General features: G+C 46.7%; 1 protein-coding gene across 3 annotated transcripts in view; it reads left to right on the top strand.

Moving 5' to 3' along the window:
- SH3TC2 (SH3 domain and tetratricopeptide repeats 2) overlaps positions 1–5,692 on the top strand; it is a 57,416-nt gene extending 51,724 nt beyond the window's left edge. For all 3 annotated transcript variants that reach the window (XM_066344417.1, XM_066344416.1, XM_066344418.1), the window contains 3 exons: positions 1,248–1,398; positions 3,068–3,264; positions 4,831–5,692. In XM_066344417.1, the coding sequence (XP_066200514.1) occupies positions 1,248–1,398; positions 3,068–3,264; positions 4,831–5,022 (540 nt within the window). In that variant the 3' untranslated portion in view covers positions 5,023–5,692. The remainder of the gene's footprint in view (positions 1–1,247; positions 1,399–3,067; positions 3,265–4,830) is intronic.
- Positions 5,693–16,074: the final 10,382 nt, after the last annotated feature.

Genomic DNA, 16,074 nt, shown 5'->3' with positions numbered 1-16,074 from the left:
CCAGTGTCTGCATCTTGCTCACTCCTCAAACTGGCAGGCTCTCAAAGAAGGAGCTGATACCCTCTGTCATCCTTGGGCTTGATGAACTGTTCTTCCCGGGAGAGTATAATGATTACCTCTCTTGGGTGCATGGCACTTGAGAGCTTGTAGCACACGTCTGCGTTTGCCAGAATGTTCCCACGTATGACTGGCGGCGTGGTGGGAGGTGCCTGGTCCATGGATGGACACTTGTCTTACTCTGTTCTCATTACATACAGCACCAGCTCACCAAACCCCTGATTTCATGGCTATTCCTGCAAAGAATGAGGCAAGCTAATAAAAGGGGGTTGATTTAAGAAATAATCTAATTAAATAAATGTCTAGATGATAAACAAGCAGACACGTCAGAAATCGTAATTTTTATCACTGACTGAAGTTGGGAACATCATTATCTTCTCTGATCCTAAAATCTCACTCATTCATTCATTTGCTTGTTCAATTGATTACTCAGTCATCAAACATATATCAGTCAGCCACTATGTGCCGTGGCACTGAACTAGGAACACGTCCCCGATGTTGAGGTGCTTATTGTCCTATGCATTTTTATAGATGAGAAAAATAAGGCTCAGAGAGCTATTGTGACCTGCCTACCATTCTATCATTGTAAAAGTAATAGAAATGACCATTAATCGGGCACTCTCAAACCATGTGCCTATGAACTTGGTAAGTTAGCGCTGTGGGTGCTGAGGGAGCACGTGACTGGGGTGAAGAACTTCCCCACTTTCAGTTTGCCCACCTTGGGAGGCGCGATGACCTCCTGTTCTTCCACCGGTAAGACCTGAGAGCAAGAACCGAGAGAGCCAGCTGAGCAAACCCATGCTACCCCCGGTTTTAGTCTCCACCGTCCCCTCTGCCAGCAGTGGAATGTGAGCTTCCTAGAGCAGCGATTTTCAGCTTTGTTCATCTCACGGCACACAGAAGCTCCTAAAATTCCATGACACACCAAAATGTATATTTTCTGTTGATCTAACAAAAAAAAACCCAACAAGTAAAATTTTGATTTATTGACACCGGACAGCTATTGTTGTGTTGGCTGTTGTCATTGTTTAAATTTGACAAGCTAAGGGAAAAGAAGTCAGTGTCCCTGACTAAATAGTCAAGTACTGCATGTTTTAAAAATTCTTGCGGCACACCGGTGTGCCGCGGCACATCAGTTGGTGTCCACGGTGATTCTTGGGACATTCAGATGTCTGCGCCTCTCTTCTCAGGCTGGGGCCATCCCTTTAGCAAGGAGGATGAAGGCGGTGAGAACCGAGCTCAGGATTTTCAACAAGCTGACGGAGCTGCAGATCAGCCTGGAAGGTTACGACAAGGCTTTGGAATTTGCCACCATGGCGGCCAGACTCAGCACAGTCACAGGTAGGTGGTCCTGTATTGAATGGGAGGGGCAAACACTCCCCAGGGAGGCACAACAAAGCAGTCACAGCAGAGGCTCTGGGATCAGATTGCATGGGTACAAATTGTAGGTCCAACTGCAGGGGAGATGTTTGTTAAGCAAGCTGCTGAAGTCTCGAGTTTGTCTTGGGTGTATCAGGAGTAGAAATAGTACTCATCTCTTGTTATGAAGACCAATAATTATCCTACAACACAGTGCTTGGTACATAATGCATCCTTGATAAGTGTAATTATTATATTACTGTTAGTATTATTCCCTGACGGCAAGCCAAGTGGTATTTTATTCTATGCACAGGCAATGACCCCTTACAATGCATATTTTCCCCATGAAATCGAATGTAAATGACGATCAGATTCCATTAACTTAACTCACTGTGTAGCCGACATGGTTTTGCATTTAGCACAAAAGTTGATGGGAAACAATGTAAGTCACTGGAACAGAAAGAAGGCAGAATATAAAAAGATTAAAAAGAAACAAACTCATCTCAATGTTGGTGCTTGAGGGAAAGCAGGTTTGATTACAGGAGCCTTGATTAGATGTCGGGGCAAATGGAGTCTCCTGTGACGACCCCGGAAGGGACTCTGGGCATACTCAAGGTCCTGAGAGGTGGGCGCTCCTGGGCTTCGTTGTGTCTAATTGCACTTCAGAGCGCTCCCTCCCCTCCTCCTATCTTTTCCTTACTTCCAGAACCTGAGGGGCTGTCTGCTAACCTCAGGCCAGGCCTGGTGGGGGTGGGCTGGGGGGAGGCTGCTGTCCTTCCCTGGACGGAAGATGAATGGAGGCCACATCTGCCCTTCCATGCGCTTCCCTTCTACTGGGTTCTTCCATATCAGAGAACTTTCTCTCCCTTGGATTCTCTTTTCTAATTGAGGCTTTTGGCCCTTGAAGCTTAAAAGTGATGCTTTTAGATTACATCAGAGAGGCACCTTGCAAATGTGTATTAAAAACAACAGCAACAACAAAACCATTGGAAGCCTTTGTTCTTTGTATTAAAGGAGTTAGTTATTAAAAACAACAAACCCACCAAATCCTGAAACAGCAAGCTCTAGACTCATTGGATGGAAGGTGCTGTGGTGTGGAGTTAGACGTGAACGAGCCTCTGAGCTCATCTGAGACCCAAGCGGGTCTAGGAGCAGGGCCGGTGGCGGGTGGCAGCCCCGAGCTCTCCAGAGAGAGCCCTTCTGTGGAGCAGACATCTGTTACACAGAGTTAGTTCCTTGTAAAGAATTCTTAGCTATGCCAGCAAGCTCGTCTTGCCACTATGGCCATCACAGGAATTTGGAAAGTTCCCAGAACCTGGATTTATAGTGACAGCTGGAATAAGGAGAAAGTTATCTTTGTAATCATCCCAGAAAAATCTCAACCAGCACACTCTCAGAGATTTCTGTGTTTCCTTTTGTAGTCCTTTTCACAGATGCAATTTTAATTTTGTTCATGGGATGATTAAGGGATATTTGTGTCCTATGAGACAATAGCCCTCATGTGGGCAGGGACCTCCTCTGCTTTGTTCCTTCCATCCCAAGCACGATCTCCGATACCTAACAGACCTTCAGCAAGTTGTACAGCACAGAAGTGAGCAAAGGATGTGAGGTGCTGGGTGCCAGATATCTGTCTCAGTCTTCCAATTCCTAGGGGATCAGAAGCAGGAGCTGGTGGCCTTTCATCGTCTGGCTACGGTGTACTATTCCCTGCGCATGTATGAGATGGCTGAGGACTGCTACCTGAAGACCCTGTCCCTCTGTCCAGCCTGGCTGCAGAGTCCCAAGGAGGCCCTGTACTATGCAAAGGTGTATTATCGCCTGGGCCGACTCACCTTCTACCAGCTGAAGGTAAGAACCGGGCTTCTACAGTCATGTGAGAGCTGCTATTCCAGTATATTCTTCCCTGGCCCTGAGCCTTCGGGCAGACCTGAGATGGTGCAGATGGAGAGTCCTGTCTCATAGTGTGGGGAGTGACTCCACTGGGGACCCAGTGGCTCTTTCCACTTAGCCCCATTGGAAACTTCAATGATGTCTCCCACCTCTAAGGACAGATCATAGTTCCTCTTTCTCCTTGCTCTGCTCTGACTCCTGTGGCCACTTTATCCATCAGGTATGGTGGTCCCATTGCCTAGTACCTGAGCATCTCAACAGCCTATGAATTTATATGAGAATCAAAACAAAATGAAAATCAAAATTAATGCTTAACTATATGTCCAAAGAATGTTATGGGTTAACTATAAGTTAATTGCAACTCACTTATAAAGTTATATAAAGCTATATTTTAGAAAAATATATTTGAGATAATAAGGTGGGGGGCGGTCTTTGAATGTCAGTAAACCTAGGATCTTAGAAGGTCTTAGTCCTGGTTCTGCTGTTTGCTCTGCTGGAGTTGAATCTAGAACTCATTTTCCCCACCACTGCTAGGACTGTGTTGGTGGTCTGACATTCTCCATTACAATTCTGATCCTCAAACCTTATTCCCAGACACTGGCTTCCCTGTTTTGTGGGTCCCTGTCTGCTGCAGCAGAAGCCTTAATCTCTCTGCACAGTGTCTCTGGGCCGCCTGTGTTTGGCCCCCAGGGTATGCTCGGGGCAACGCTGCTGTTCTTTTCTCATTTGCCAGACGTGGTTTCTGGCCTGAATTAATTATTGAGTTAGGAGGGTTAATGGGAACCAGGCATCCCTTTTTGAGTCTCACCCAAAGAGGCATCTGCTCCTCATCTCTACCGCGTGGGCGGGGCGGGGTGGGGGACAAGGACGAGGAGGTGGTGGAGGTCTCCCCAGCCATCTTGCCTCCATCCCTCAGCTCCCAGGAAGCGGTTTGGGGACAAAGTATGTGCAATCAGATGGTATCAAATAAAGGCTCTAGGAGTTGCTAGGGGAAGAACTCAACTCAAACTGGCTTAAGCATAAAAGGCAATTTGTTGGCTTGAATAAGGGGAAGTCCAGGTAGCTCTGGGCTGGCACTCAGATGCCATCATGCATCTCTCTACCTCCTTTGTGTCTCTTGGTCTGTATGTTTCTACTCCTAAGCTTCCTGGTCTCCGTCCTCCCACTATTGGCAAGTTCAATTCCACACCCCAAACAGCAAGGGACCATTTTCTCTGTAAGGTCACACTGAAAGGTCCCAGGAGGGACTGGGATAGGTCAGCTCGAGTCATTTATATATGCCTGAAGCACCGTGTCCAAGGGGATGCTGCTTCCTGATTGGCCGACCCTGGGTAAGGTGCCACCCCCTGCAAGTCCACTCTGCAGTGGAGCAGGGGAGGAAGCCACCCCCTCTGTGAGGAACCAGGAGGAGCGATGGGCAAGTACGTTGAACAGACAGTACCCAGGTCTCCAGCACTGCCTCCCAGCCTCTCCTGGAAGTGTTGCTAATGCCGTCTCTTCTTTGCCCCCATGCCATGGGGTTAGGATGCTCATGATGCCACTGACTACTTCTGGCTGGCCCTGGCAGCGGCGGTCCTGCTGGAGGACGAGGAGCTGCAGGACACCATCAGAAGCAGGCTGGACGACATCTGCCAGAGCCCCCTGTGGCACAGTAGCCCCTCCGGACGCTCCTCAGAGAGGGCGCGGTGGCTGAGTGGCGGTGGCCTGGCCCTCTGAGGGGAGCTGTCCCATCCCTGACCAGTTGTCATGGCCAGAAGTTGCCTCCCTGCCCTAGGCTCCTGGACGCTATTTGGAGGGTCCAAGTCATCCCCAGCCCAATCCTCCCATTTTGCAATGGGAAGAACGCAGTCAGAGGGGGAAGGGCTCCTTCTGGGCTGGCCACCCACCCAGCTTGTGGTAGAGCTGGGATCAGAAGTCCTTATGGTGGCCCCTTCCACACATATGGCCTTTGAGACGCACTTTCTCCACACACATTTCTCCTGGAGAAAATGAGAAACCTTTCCTTGAAGTCTAGGTCCTCCCCTGGGCCATCAGGTGCTGCTCTGGAGAGAAGGCGAGAAGATTGGACTTTGTTCCCTTCACTGACTTTGCTCAGGGACAGACCCCTCCCCTTGCCAGTGGAGAAACGGGGGGCTGGCCTGTGGGAGTTCACCACGCTCTGCACTTACCTATAACACAAGCTGAGAATGGCCCGCCCGAAGACACAGGGCGAGAGGTCTAACCTGGAGTCACTTCATCCTGCCCCAAGGCGCTGCTCCCCCACCACCTCCCACGAACCCTGGGGAAGCTCCCCAGGGGCCAGGGCATAAACATTCAGCCCTAGATAGCTTTGATGTAAGTTACATGTAAACAGTGTATATTATTAAATAGTATCCATTTCCATTTACATAGACGTTTGACTCCTTTATAATAGGGAGAGATGGGATGGGAGACTTGAAGGGTGAGTGTTGAAATGATTTCAGGGTATTATTTATCTGTCTCTGCATAACATATGCCATGGCTCGACACATCCATTATCTCACAGTTTCTCTAGGAAGGCAGGAATCCAAGTGTGACTTAGGTGGGTCCTGGGGCTCAGGGTGTATCAACAGGCTGCGATCAAGGTGTCAGCCATGGCTACAATTTTCTCAAGCTCAGCTAAGGAAGACAACACTTTCAGACTCACATAATGTTGGCAGGGGTCGGGTCCTTGCTCGCTGCTGGCCAGAGGCTGCCCAGCCCCCGGCTTCATCAGAGGGAGCAAGTGAGAAGAGCAGGAGGAGTCGCAGGCTTCTCTGAACCTAATCTCAGAAGCGACATCCAATTTGTTTTGTGGATTCTATTCATTCTAAGTGAGTCACTAGGTCTAGCCCACACAAGAAGGGAGGGACATACCAGGGTGTGAATACCAGGAGGCAAGGAGTCACTGGGGGCCATGTCAGAGGCTGCCTACCCCAACAATTCTGATTCAGTCGGTCTGGGAGAGGCCCATGGAACATGCATTTTTTATTTTATTTTATTTTATTTATTTATTTTAGAAAGAAGGGAGAAAGAGAAAGGGAGAAGCAGGGGGAGGAACAGGAAGCATCAACTCCCATATGTGCCTTGACCGGGCAAGCCCAGGGTTTCAAACTGGCTACCTCAGCATCCCAGGTCGATGCTTCATCCACTGCGCCACCACAGGCCAGGCGGAACATGCATTTTTAACGAGCAACTCTGGTGACCCTGAGGTAGGTGGCTCACCTTTGCGCTGCACTGTGGGAACACGTAGGAAGATCCAACCAGAGGGCTAGCTGCTACTCCCAGCAGCTTCAGTTTGACTGTCAGACCCTCTGCCCTTTATTTCTAGCTTCTTGAGCCAGCCAGATGGTTGGTGGCATGTTAAGATGGGAAGCAGGTGGTGAATTGAGTCAACATTGCATCCTTTAGTCACCAAGCTGTCTACACATCAGTATCTTATTTTCTCTTAAGAGCTCGGTTGGTTGTCAAAACACTCTCTCTATTCTCCAGGAGGAAAATGAAGCGACCTAATTCACTACCATAGAAAATAGTTGTGATTTGTTGCCACCACAAACTATAAAATCCGAGCCCATGGGGAGGCGGCTGTGCTGGAGTCTAACCTCCCCTGCAGAGTCCTCTCAGCGACACTCCTGGGGGCTGATCAGGGACACATGCGTTCCAGAACCGTCACACGTTATGTATGAAGAAGGCTCGCTTGGCCCTCAAGCAGGTGCCACGGCCCATTCTCCGTTTGACTCTAGTTCAGACCCTCTCCCTTTCCCACTGACCTCGTACTCTTCTGGACAGATGCCAGTGTCCGCTGCCCTGACGGCATGGTTCCCATCACTGCGCTAGGCTTTGGGTCTTGGCCGGTGGGTGGAGCGTGCAGAGGGATGCTACTGCACTTAGTGCTACTTAATGTATTTTAACGTTGCCTTAATGATTTTCTTCTCTCAGGCAGCCCGTCTTACCACTGGTTCACACTGAGCTTATGATCAATGGACACATCTCACATGAGCTTCTGTTTGACCAGATCTTTCTGAATTGCTACATAAAAATTTTACACACACACACACACACACACACACACATACACATATACATACCTACATATACAGTGTGTCTGTAAAGTCATGGTACACTTTTGACCGGTCACAGGAAAGCAAAAAAAGATGACAGAAATGTGAAATCTGCACCAAATAAAAGGAAAACTCTCCCAGTTTTATACCTATTCAGTGCAGTTCGATGTGGGCTCACGCACAGATTTTTTTAGGGCTCCTTAGGTAGCTATCCCGTGTAGCCTCTACAGACTCGTCACTGACTGATGGCCTACCAGAACGGGGTTTCTCCACCAAACTGCCAGTTTCCTTCAACTGCTTATCCCACTGAGTAATGTTATTCCTATGTGGTGACGCTTCGTTATAAACGCGCCGATATTCACGTTGCACTTTGGTCACGGATTCAAATTTAGCAAGCCACAGAACACACTGAACTTTCCTCTGTACCGTCCACATCTCGACTGGCATGGCGTGGGCTGCTTCGCTGTATACACGGTGTTACGGCATCATCTGCGCATGAGCACCTGCTGCTACATCATTCTACAGAAACTGGGAGGGTTTTCCTTTTATTTGGTGCAGATTTCACATTTCTATTGTCTTTTGTGGCTTTCCTGTGACCGGTCAAAAGTGCACCATGACTTTACGGATACACTTATATTTAAATAATGGACATTATATCTACCCATTTTATATCTTATTGGGAATTCTGGTTGAAATTTCCTGATTCTATGCCCTCCAGTTCATCTGTAAACCTGGTAAACCTACCTCTAAGCAGGTCAGTTACAAACATGCTCAGCGCACTTGCAAAGACAGCACAGAGCTTTATTTTTAATGAGGAGAACACTACACTGTATCATTGCATGGACTGCATCCTATATGCAAATTACTTGGCTGAAACAGTTTTAAACGTGTTTAAAAATTCCATTTTAAAAATATGGGTAACTATTCCTCTTGAAGCCTTGTTGAAGCTTGTTTTTCATGATCCATAGAGGTGAGGTGATAGATTGGATCTGGTCTCTCTATTTAAGCAGGCTTTATTATGCATCTATTAAGTAGCCAAAGAGGATTCAATTAAACTAGTGTAGCCTGACAGCTCCTGGCTTCTTGCATCTAACCTAAATAAAGACCCAGGAGGGAATTACAACATCGTGGAAAAACCGGGTACATATTTTCTCAGCATTCAGGTACATTACTTCCCTCTTTAACATTGCTAATACTCTGAAATTCAGTATTGCCTTTATCTTTTTGTTTGCTCTCCCATTATTTCAAGATCTTTATATTGTGTGCGCGCATGCGTGTGCGTTGTAAGGGGGTAGAGAGTTCAGAATGCGGAGGGAAACAGATCAGCAGGGGGTGAGGGAACCTGGGTCTTGGATTTGACATTAAATTCCAATGTGCTCTCGCGTCAGTCACTTAACCTCTCTCTCTATACAAGTATGATCACCTCTGGGTTCCCTTTCAGCAGAGGTATCTCCATATCATATGAGCAGGAAGGGAGATTTGTATCTGGGAGATAAAATCATTTGCTTCTATGGCCCAATTTTGTTCTCTTCTTTTCTACAGGCGGGTCAACTAAGAAATAGAAAAGTAATTTTCTCCCTGTCCAGAGGCAGTTAAGGACACAGACAGCAGTGCCCTGCTCTCCATGGCCCCAGGACTTAGCTGCTCTAATGACAGGGCTCTCTAATGCAGTCGCCATCATGACTGTATGCACGTACCATGTATCTATGCATGCGTCTATCACTGTACACGCCGCCTGAACAGCCATTTCCCAGCCCCTTCCTAAACTGACTTACTACTTCCTTTATTCATATAAATGATTTTATAGAAGATGACTGGCCTATGTTGCAGAAGATCTTACCCTGCTTTCCATAAATAGTATTTCGTAAATAAAAACAAACACAGTGGAAACAAAATGAGTCATTTTACTCAAGCGAGAGGCTGTTGCCTATAGCAAGGCAGGTGCCCAGCCTACGCCTGACCTGGCGTTACTTAAAAATGGAAAGATTAACAAGTGGCAGGGAGTGCTGGGGACAGGCTAACATTGTTCTCGAGCGGCAGGAGAAATGGAGGAAGCAGTCATGGCTGTTCAGTGCCACGTCCGGGCATGTGCTCCCCGCTCCCCTGAAGTGGGGACTCATGTGAGAGGGAAAAGGGCACGTTATATAATATAAACATGACTCAGGATGAGAGAAGCTCTGTGATGGGAATAAATTGCTGAATATTATGGGGGCTCAGGGGAGGGAATTTTAACTCAGGCATGGGACTGAGGGCATCGGGAAGGGCTTCCGGGGGAAAGTGACATCTCAGCTGAGACCTGAGAAAGCAATCTAGTTCTAACTGGAGGTCAGGGGGTGTGGAGCAGACAGGGCGCGCGTCAAGCAAGGTTCAGAGGATGGGAGGGCCTGTGTTTTCCGGGGACAGCCTCAAGTTCAGCAGAGCTGGAGCCGAGCCCAGGAGATGTGGAGGGGAAGTGAGAGGACGTGGCCGGGAGGGGAGATGGAGATAGACCCTGAAGGGTCTGGCCTTCACCCTCAGGTGAGGGGGACCCACAGAAAGATCATAAGCAGGAGAGAGAGAGTGGTCAGGTTTGCACTTTGGAAAGATGGTTCTGGAAGCAGCATGAGATAGGGTCACAGAGCAGCAAGAGGGACGGTGAGGACCAGGCTATTGCAATGACAGACTGCAGCTTTTATTCTGGAATTTCACTCGCTTCCCACTAACGTTCATTCTGTGATCCAGGATCCCAGGGTACCGTGTTGCATTTAGCCATCACATTTCCCTAGTCTGAGATGGTTTCTCCGTTTTTCCTTGTTTTTCATCCCCCTTGACTCTGTTGACCTCCTTCCCTTTCGATAATTGCACCCATTGAGATGTGTGGACAAGGGGAAGAGGGTAAGGGGAAGTCAGGGGACAGGCCCTGTACACACCCAGGCAACAAGTCCGGGTGGGGAGTGGGCACACCTGGGTTAGTATCTGTCTGAGTGTCTGCGTGACCTTCAGCAAATTAATCAACCTCTCTGGGCCTACTATGGTCAGAACGATATCAGATGGCACATGGGACAGTACGGAGCACATACAGTACCTGGTACATTGCGTGAGGCCTGGATGATCTGATGGACTTGTTACCTCCTTTGTTTCATAGATGACGAAATACCAAAGCACATCTATCTACTCTTGGGGATAGGCCTTTACCGGAGGAAGAATGAAGCCTGATTCAACACATAAAACAAATGAGGCTATTTTTAAAGGGTATTATTATAATTGTTTATGTCCTAAAACATGTCTACTATAATGCCGCCCAACAGTTTATTTATTTTAAAGTTAAGATTGAAACTCTTTTTTATACCAGGTTTCATTTGCCTCTTGGCAGTTCTGACACAGTTTGTTTATCTCTTGATATAAGCCTTGAAGTTGAGAAGTACAGCCAAACCTAGAGTGGAGGCCAGGGATATTGGTCCTGAGCTCAGGGACAGTAGAATCTGAAGCCAGCCGCAGCCTCCTCCCTGCTGAGTGACCTGGGCAAGCAGCTCTACCCCCTAAAGCCTCCATTTTAACTTTGCTTGGAGTTGCACTTGAGACCTCACGTGTAGATGACTGGATGTGAGCACACAATTCATGGTAGCAGGTGAGGCAGGATGAAGCAGATCCTTAGAAAGCCTGCCTGGTCTGGGCCCCATATCTTGCAATGGGGAGTGTGTTAGGGGTGCCTTTTTTTCTGAGCCTTTACTGCTCCATGAGATCTCTCGAATGGAAGAGCGTATCATTCTCAGTGGGTACCCCTCTGCTCCCCAACCCCTGTCAGTTCTTTCAAACCTCAGGAGGAGCTGGAGGATGGAGGCTCCTGGCAGTCCTGTTCCCGAGAACATGCAGTTGGTTCGCATTCCTTCAAGGGGTGTAATCTCCCCGGAGAAGCAGAGACAGGTGGCTGCGTAGGGGCTTGGGAGGCTCTGCCCAGCTGGGATGTGGGATGGGGCAGAGGTGGGACCAAGGATAACATGTGTAGCTGAGACTCAGTCACAGGGCTGCTCAGCTTAGTTTCCCAGGAGGGACCGTGGGAGGGGCGTGGGAGAGGATGCCGTGCTTCGGAATTATTTTAAGGGTGAGAACACCAGCTTCCTCTTCCAGTGCTGCCTTTGACTCATTGCCAAGGGCGTTAAGGTAGCTCAAGGAGTGAGCCCCTCAAAGTGAGCTTCCAGACAGGGTAAGGAAGGATGGCTGGGATCATGTGGGCAATGACGATCAAGGCTTTTGCTGATCTAGGATGTCCCATCTCTCTGAGAAATCAAGAATAGCTCCAGTAGGGGGCAATAATGTCTCTCCTAAACAGTATATCATTACCAAAAAAGTATGTAATAGCTCTGGATCAGCCTACAGCAGAGGCTTTCAAGCTTTTCTTTTTTTTCCTTTTACTGTGACACAGCAAGAAATGCTTTTACATTGTATCTTAGTATGTATATCACCATGTAGTCCCTACAGCAGGAAATGTGCGTTGATACATTCTATTCTATTCTATTCTATTCTATTCTATTCTATTCTATTCTATTCTATTCTATCCCATCTCATCCCATTTATTCCATTCCATTTTCTCCCATCCTATTCTAATTCTTTTACATTCTACTCTCATTTAAAAATGTTCAGCTAATGATTTGCTAAATTGATTTCTAGATTCACTAAACTGCAGTTTGATAAGCACTGGCCCGTAGGGAGGTCTCTCAGAAAGCATAGGAAGGCTCTGGCCCTTGTTCCTTCTCATATATCATTTCATGGACAATTTTGATGAGACCAGAGAACATGTCTGTATCAAAATAAAGATATCGGTTGGCGTTGTTGAATGAACATTATGCACCAGGTCTTGTGCAAAACCTTTCTGAGAACTTGCTCATATAATCCAATGACACTTTGAGGAAGATACTATTGTTTATATCTCCAATGAAGTTTAGAGAATGGAACTGGCTTAAGTCCACAGTTAGTAAGTGGTCAAGGTGAGATCGGAACTTGTGTCTTCTCGATGTTGGAACTAGAGCTCTACCCCATTACATTACACGGGTGGGCAAAAGTGGGTTTATAGTTGTGAGTACACAAAACACAGAGTCTATTCTTGTAATATTATTTATTAATTATTGTATTATTTTCCATACACACAGATGCTATCACTAATGTGATCATAAGAGAAGCAAGCTTAAAACTTGTCTCAGCAGCCTGGAATATTGGGCTGAAATCCACACCATGATTCTGCTGGGTTGAAAAAACAAATGACTCCAGAATGAAATTGGAGAGACCTGATTTTTCTAGGTTTTAAGAAGCTAGAAAAAATGATAAACCATCTTTCCCGAACAGGAAATGAAAGGAGGAATGGAAAGTTTATATGATGGCACAGTGGCGATAGGTCCAAATGAATTAAAAATTAGATTTTGACAATTTCAGGTGAAAAGTAGGAGGAGTGAAGGGGATTTGCGAGAGTCCCAGAGCCGAGAAGGACACCTGAACAAGCCAGGCAGCCAGGCGGACCCTGCGGGTGTCGCTCATCGTGGTCGTGTACTTGAGTGGCAGCTGCAGAGAGGTCACAGACATGAGAATCACACCACGGCAAACTGGTGGAGTCGCCCTTGTCCTCCATACGCGTCTTGTGAAATGAATAGCCTGGGAGAAGTCCATGCCCATGCTGAGATGCTTTAAAAATGCTTATGCGTGGTGTTAGGAACAGTTTGTTACAGTACCAGGAATGCTCATTGATTCTCTTACTCTTCCATTTTATTTTTATTGGCAATTACACATGGGTACCACTATCTATGGAAAAGATTTTAAAAATAGATGTGGGTACTCTCTTCTGTTTTTGGTTCTAACCTCTTAGATCTAGAGTATGCAGTTTAAACATGATGAAAACGGCCCTCGGCTACGTCACCTTCCTTGTATGGGCCAAATTCTGTGTGTGGAGGTGATGTTTTTATTGTTGTGCTTTCTTGTAAAGTGAGAACTCTTGGTGTTTGTTCATCAGGGGGTTCTCTGGATGTCTGCTTGAGAGAGGTGCTCGCAGGAATGTCCCTGCCTCCTCTGTGCATTGTTCGAGACAGCAGCGACACTAGGTACATCTGCTTCCCTCCCGGGGGAGCGGCCGTGGGCCAGGCTGAAATAACAGCTGCTGGTAATCCTGGTGACCAAACAACTACTTATTCATGAAACAAAACAAAACGGACTTTTGTCTGTCCCCGAACATGCAGCTCTGGGACCCGAGTGGGTGGAGGGAAGGCTAGCCAAACAGAGAGAAGCCTTGGAGGATTTGTATTTTGGGTTGTTTGAAAGCCCTGGGGGACGATAGAGACTGATGTTCTGACCCTCTTCCAAGCCCAGTTATATAAAAGGTCTGTCTGTCGTTCTCCATGTGTCCTTAGACCAGGGGGTCTCCCTTTAGCGTGTGTGTACAGATCGCACTTTTCTTTTAGGGCACTTATCACAGTTCATAATTGTTCTGTCTGTGTGGATTTTTTTTTTTAAAAAAGATAATCCTTGTACACCACCTTGATTGGAAGCTGCATGAGAGCAGGGACCTTGTCTGGGTTATGCAGCTCCGATTCCCAGGGTCGAGCCCAGTGTCTGACACATTGTAGAATCTCAGTAAAGATTTGGTGAATGGGTTAATAAAAACAATGAATGAGTGAAACTTTAGATTCAGCTTGTGACCTCTTTTATCACTTGTGAGAGGGAGAAAGTATTAAAACCATGCTCTACTTGCTTTCTGCTCATGTGACTAGAAAATTGGGTCATAGGCTACTCACACTCTTAGCAGCTGCTCAGTAAAAGTCTACTAAGAATACTAAGAATCATTTTCATTTGTTTGGGTTGAGTTGCTATAGCATTGGCCTCTTTCTAATTTTCAAAGAGGGAGCAGTTATGACCAGTTATGAGCATCGATGGCATGGTGTTTCACTGAGCACCTGTCCTACATGAGTCATTGTGCTAAGGAGTCCACCAAAAGCATGACTTGATCCTCCAAGTGACCCTGCATAGAAGGTATTATTATCCCCACTTTCCAGATGAAAGAATCAAGGCTCAAAGTAGTTAAGACAGTTGCAGAGATTCTAAACCAGTTCTGTCTGACTTGAAAATCAGTGCTTTAAATAACGATGCAGTTCTGGTTTCATATGTTGTGAAGAAGTAGTTCCCTTGTGAGCACTGATGCCTCCCCTTTGTCTTAAGGGGGGTAGGGGAGTGATTGGAAACCTAAGGATAGGAACCTGAGTTTACACAAGCATTATTCCACCAAACGTCACAGGAAGTTGCTTCAGTGTGGAAGGTTCTGTGGAACAAAGAGCACCAGGGGTAAGGTGACAGACACCTTTAGGGTATTTTTGGGTCTAAATGGGCAGAGTATTGTTTCAGAATCCCAGTGCTCTTCCCTTGGGAAGTCATAAATTAAGGATGTGGAGAGATGCAGGACAAAAGACCTAGTCTCTGCCTTTGAGTATCTGTCAGTCTGCTTGGAGGAGACTAGATACATGTCTGAAAAATTCTAGGAGGAAAACTGAGTCATGGGAAAGCTCCTGTGGGACAGAGAAGGCAGGGAGCCATTCATCCAGCCATTCATTCATGAATTCATTCATGAATCTATTTATCCATCCATCCATCCATCCATCCATCCATCCATCCATCCATCCATCCATCCATCTATCCATGCATTCATCCACCCATCTATCTACACACCCATTCATCCATCCATGAATCCATCCATCTATCCATCCATCCATCTATCCACCTACCCATTCATCCATCCATGAATCTATGAATCCATGAATCCATTCATCCATCTATCCAACCAACCAATATTCAACACTTTTCACTGTATTTGCTAGGCTTACACTCCAGTGAGCAAGGTAATCATAGCCCATGACCTCCATGACCTCATGAAGCCTATGGGCCCTCATGAGGGTCAGGGTTTCTGATGAACTTTTCTATCCTTCTCACCATCACAGCTGAAACTGAGCATTTTTTTTCTTTAGACACTGTGGCTAAAAGTACTCCCATTATATCATTGACTTCTCTTAATGGCCCCTTCTTACCCAGGAAATAATTGCCCATTATAATTGTTCATATAGCATACATGAGGAAACACATTCAGAGAGGTTAAATAAGAGATGAACTCTGAACCAAAGTCCCACAGGTAGAAAGTGGTGAAGTCAGGATACCAATATCAGCCTTATTCACATTACAAGTATTGCATAAAACTGAAATTAGAGATTTTCTAAATTAACTAGAACTTCAGCTAGACTAATTTTTTTTCTAATTAAGTAAGAGGCAGGAAGGCAGGGAGGCAGAGAGACAGACTTCGCATGTGTCCTGGCCAGCATCCACATGGTAAGTTCCCTACTAGGCGATGCTCTACCCATCTGGAGCCACTGCTCCATTGCTTGGCAACAGAGCTCCTGAGGTAAGGCCATGGTGCCATCCCAACTTGCTTGAACCATTCGAGCTGTGGCTGCAGAAGGGGAAGAAAGGGAGAGAGAGGAAGAGAGAGAAAAGAAGAGAGAGAGAAAGAAAGAGAGAGAAAAGAGAGAGAGAGAGAAGGGGAAAGTAGGGGAGTGGAGAAGCAGATGGTCACTTCTCTTGTGTGCCTTGATTGGGAATTGAATCTGGGACTTCTACACTCCAGGCCGACACTCTACCTCTGAGTCAACCAGCCAAGACCTCAGCTAGATTGCTCTTGTTCATCTCAATGTCCGGTCCAGGAGGAATG

This window comes from Saccopteryx leptura, chromosome 6 (assembly GCF_036850995.1).
Source record: "Saccopteryx leptura isolate mSacLep1 chromosome 6, mSacLep1_pri_phased_curated, whole genome shotgun sequence".
Classification (NCBI taxonomy): Eukaryota; Metazoa; Chordata; class Mammalia; order Chiroptera; family Emballonuridae; genus Saccopteryx; species Saccopteryx leptura.
Note: the sequence above shows the minus strand (reverse complement) of the source record. Positions and strands in the feature narration are given on the sequence as shown.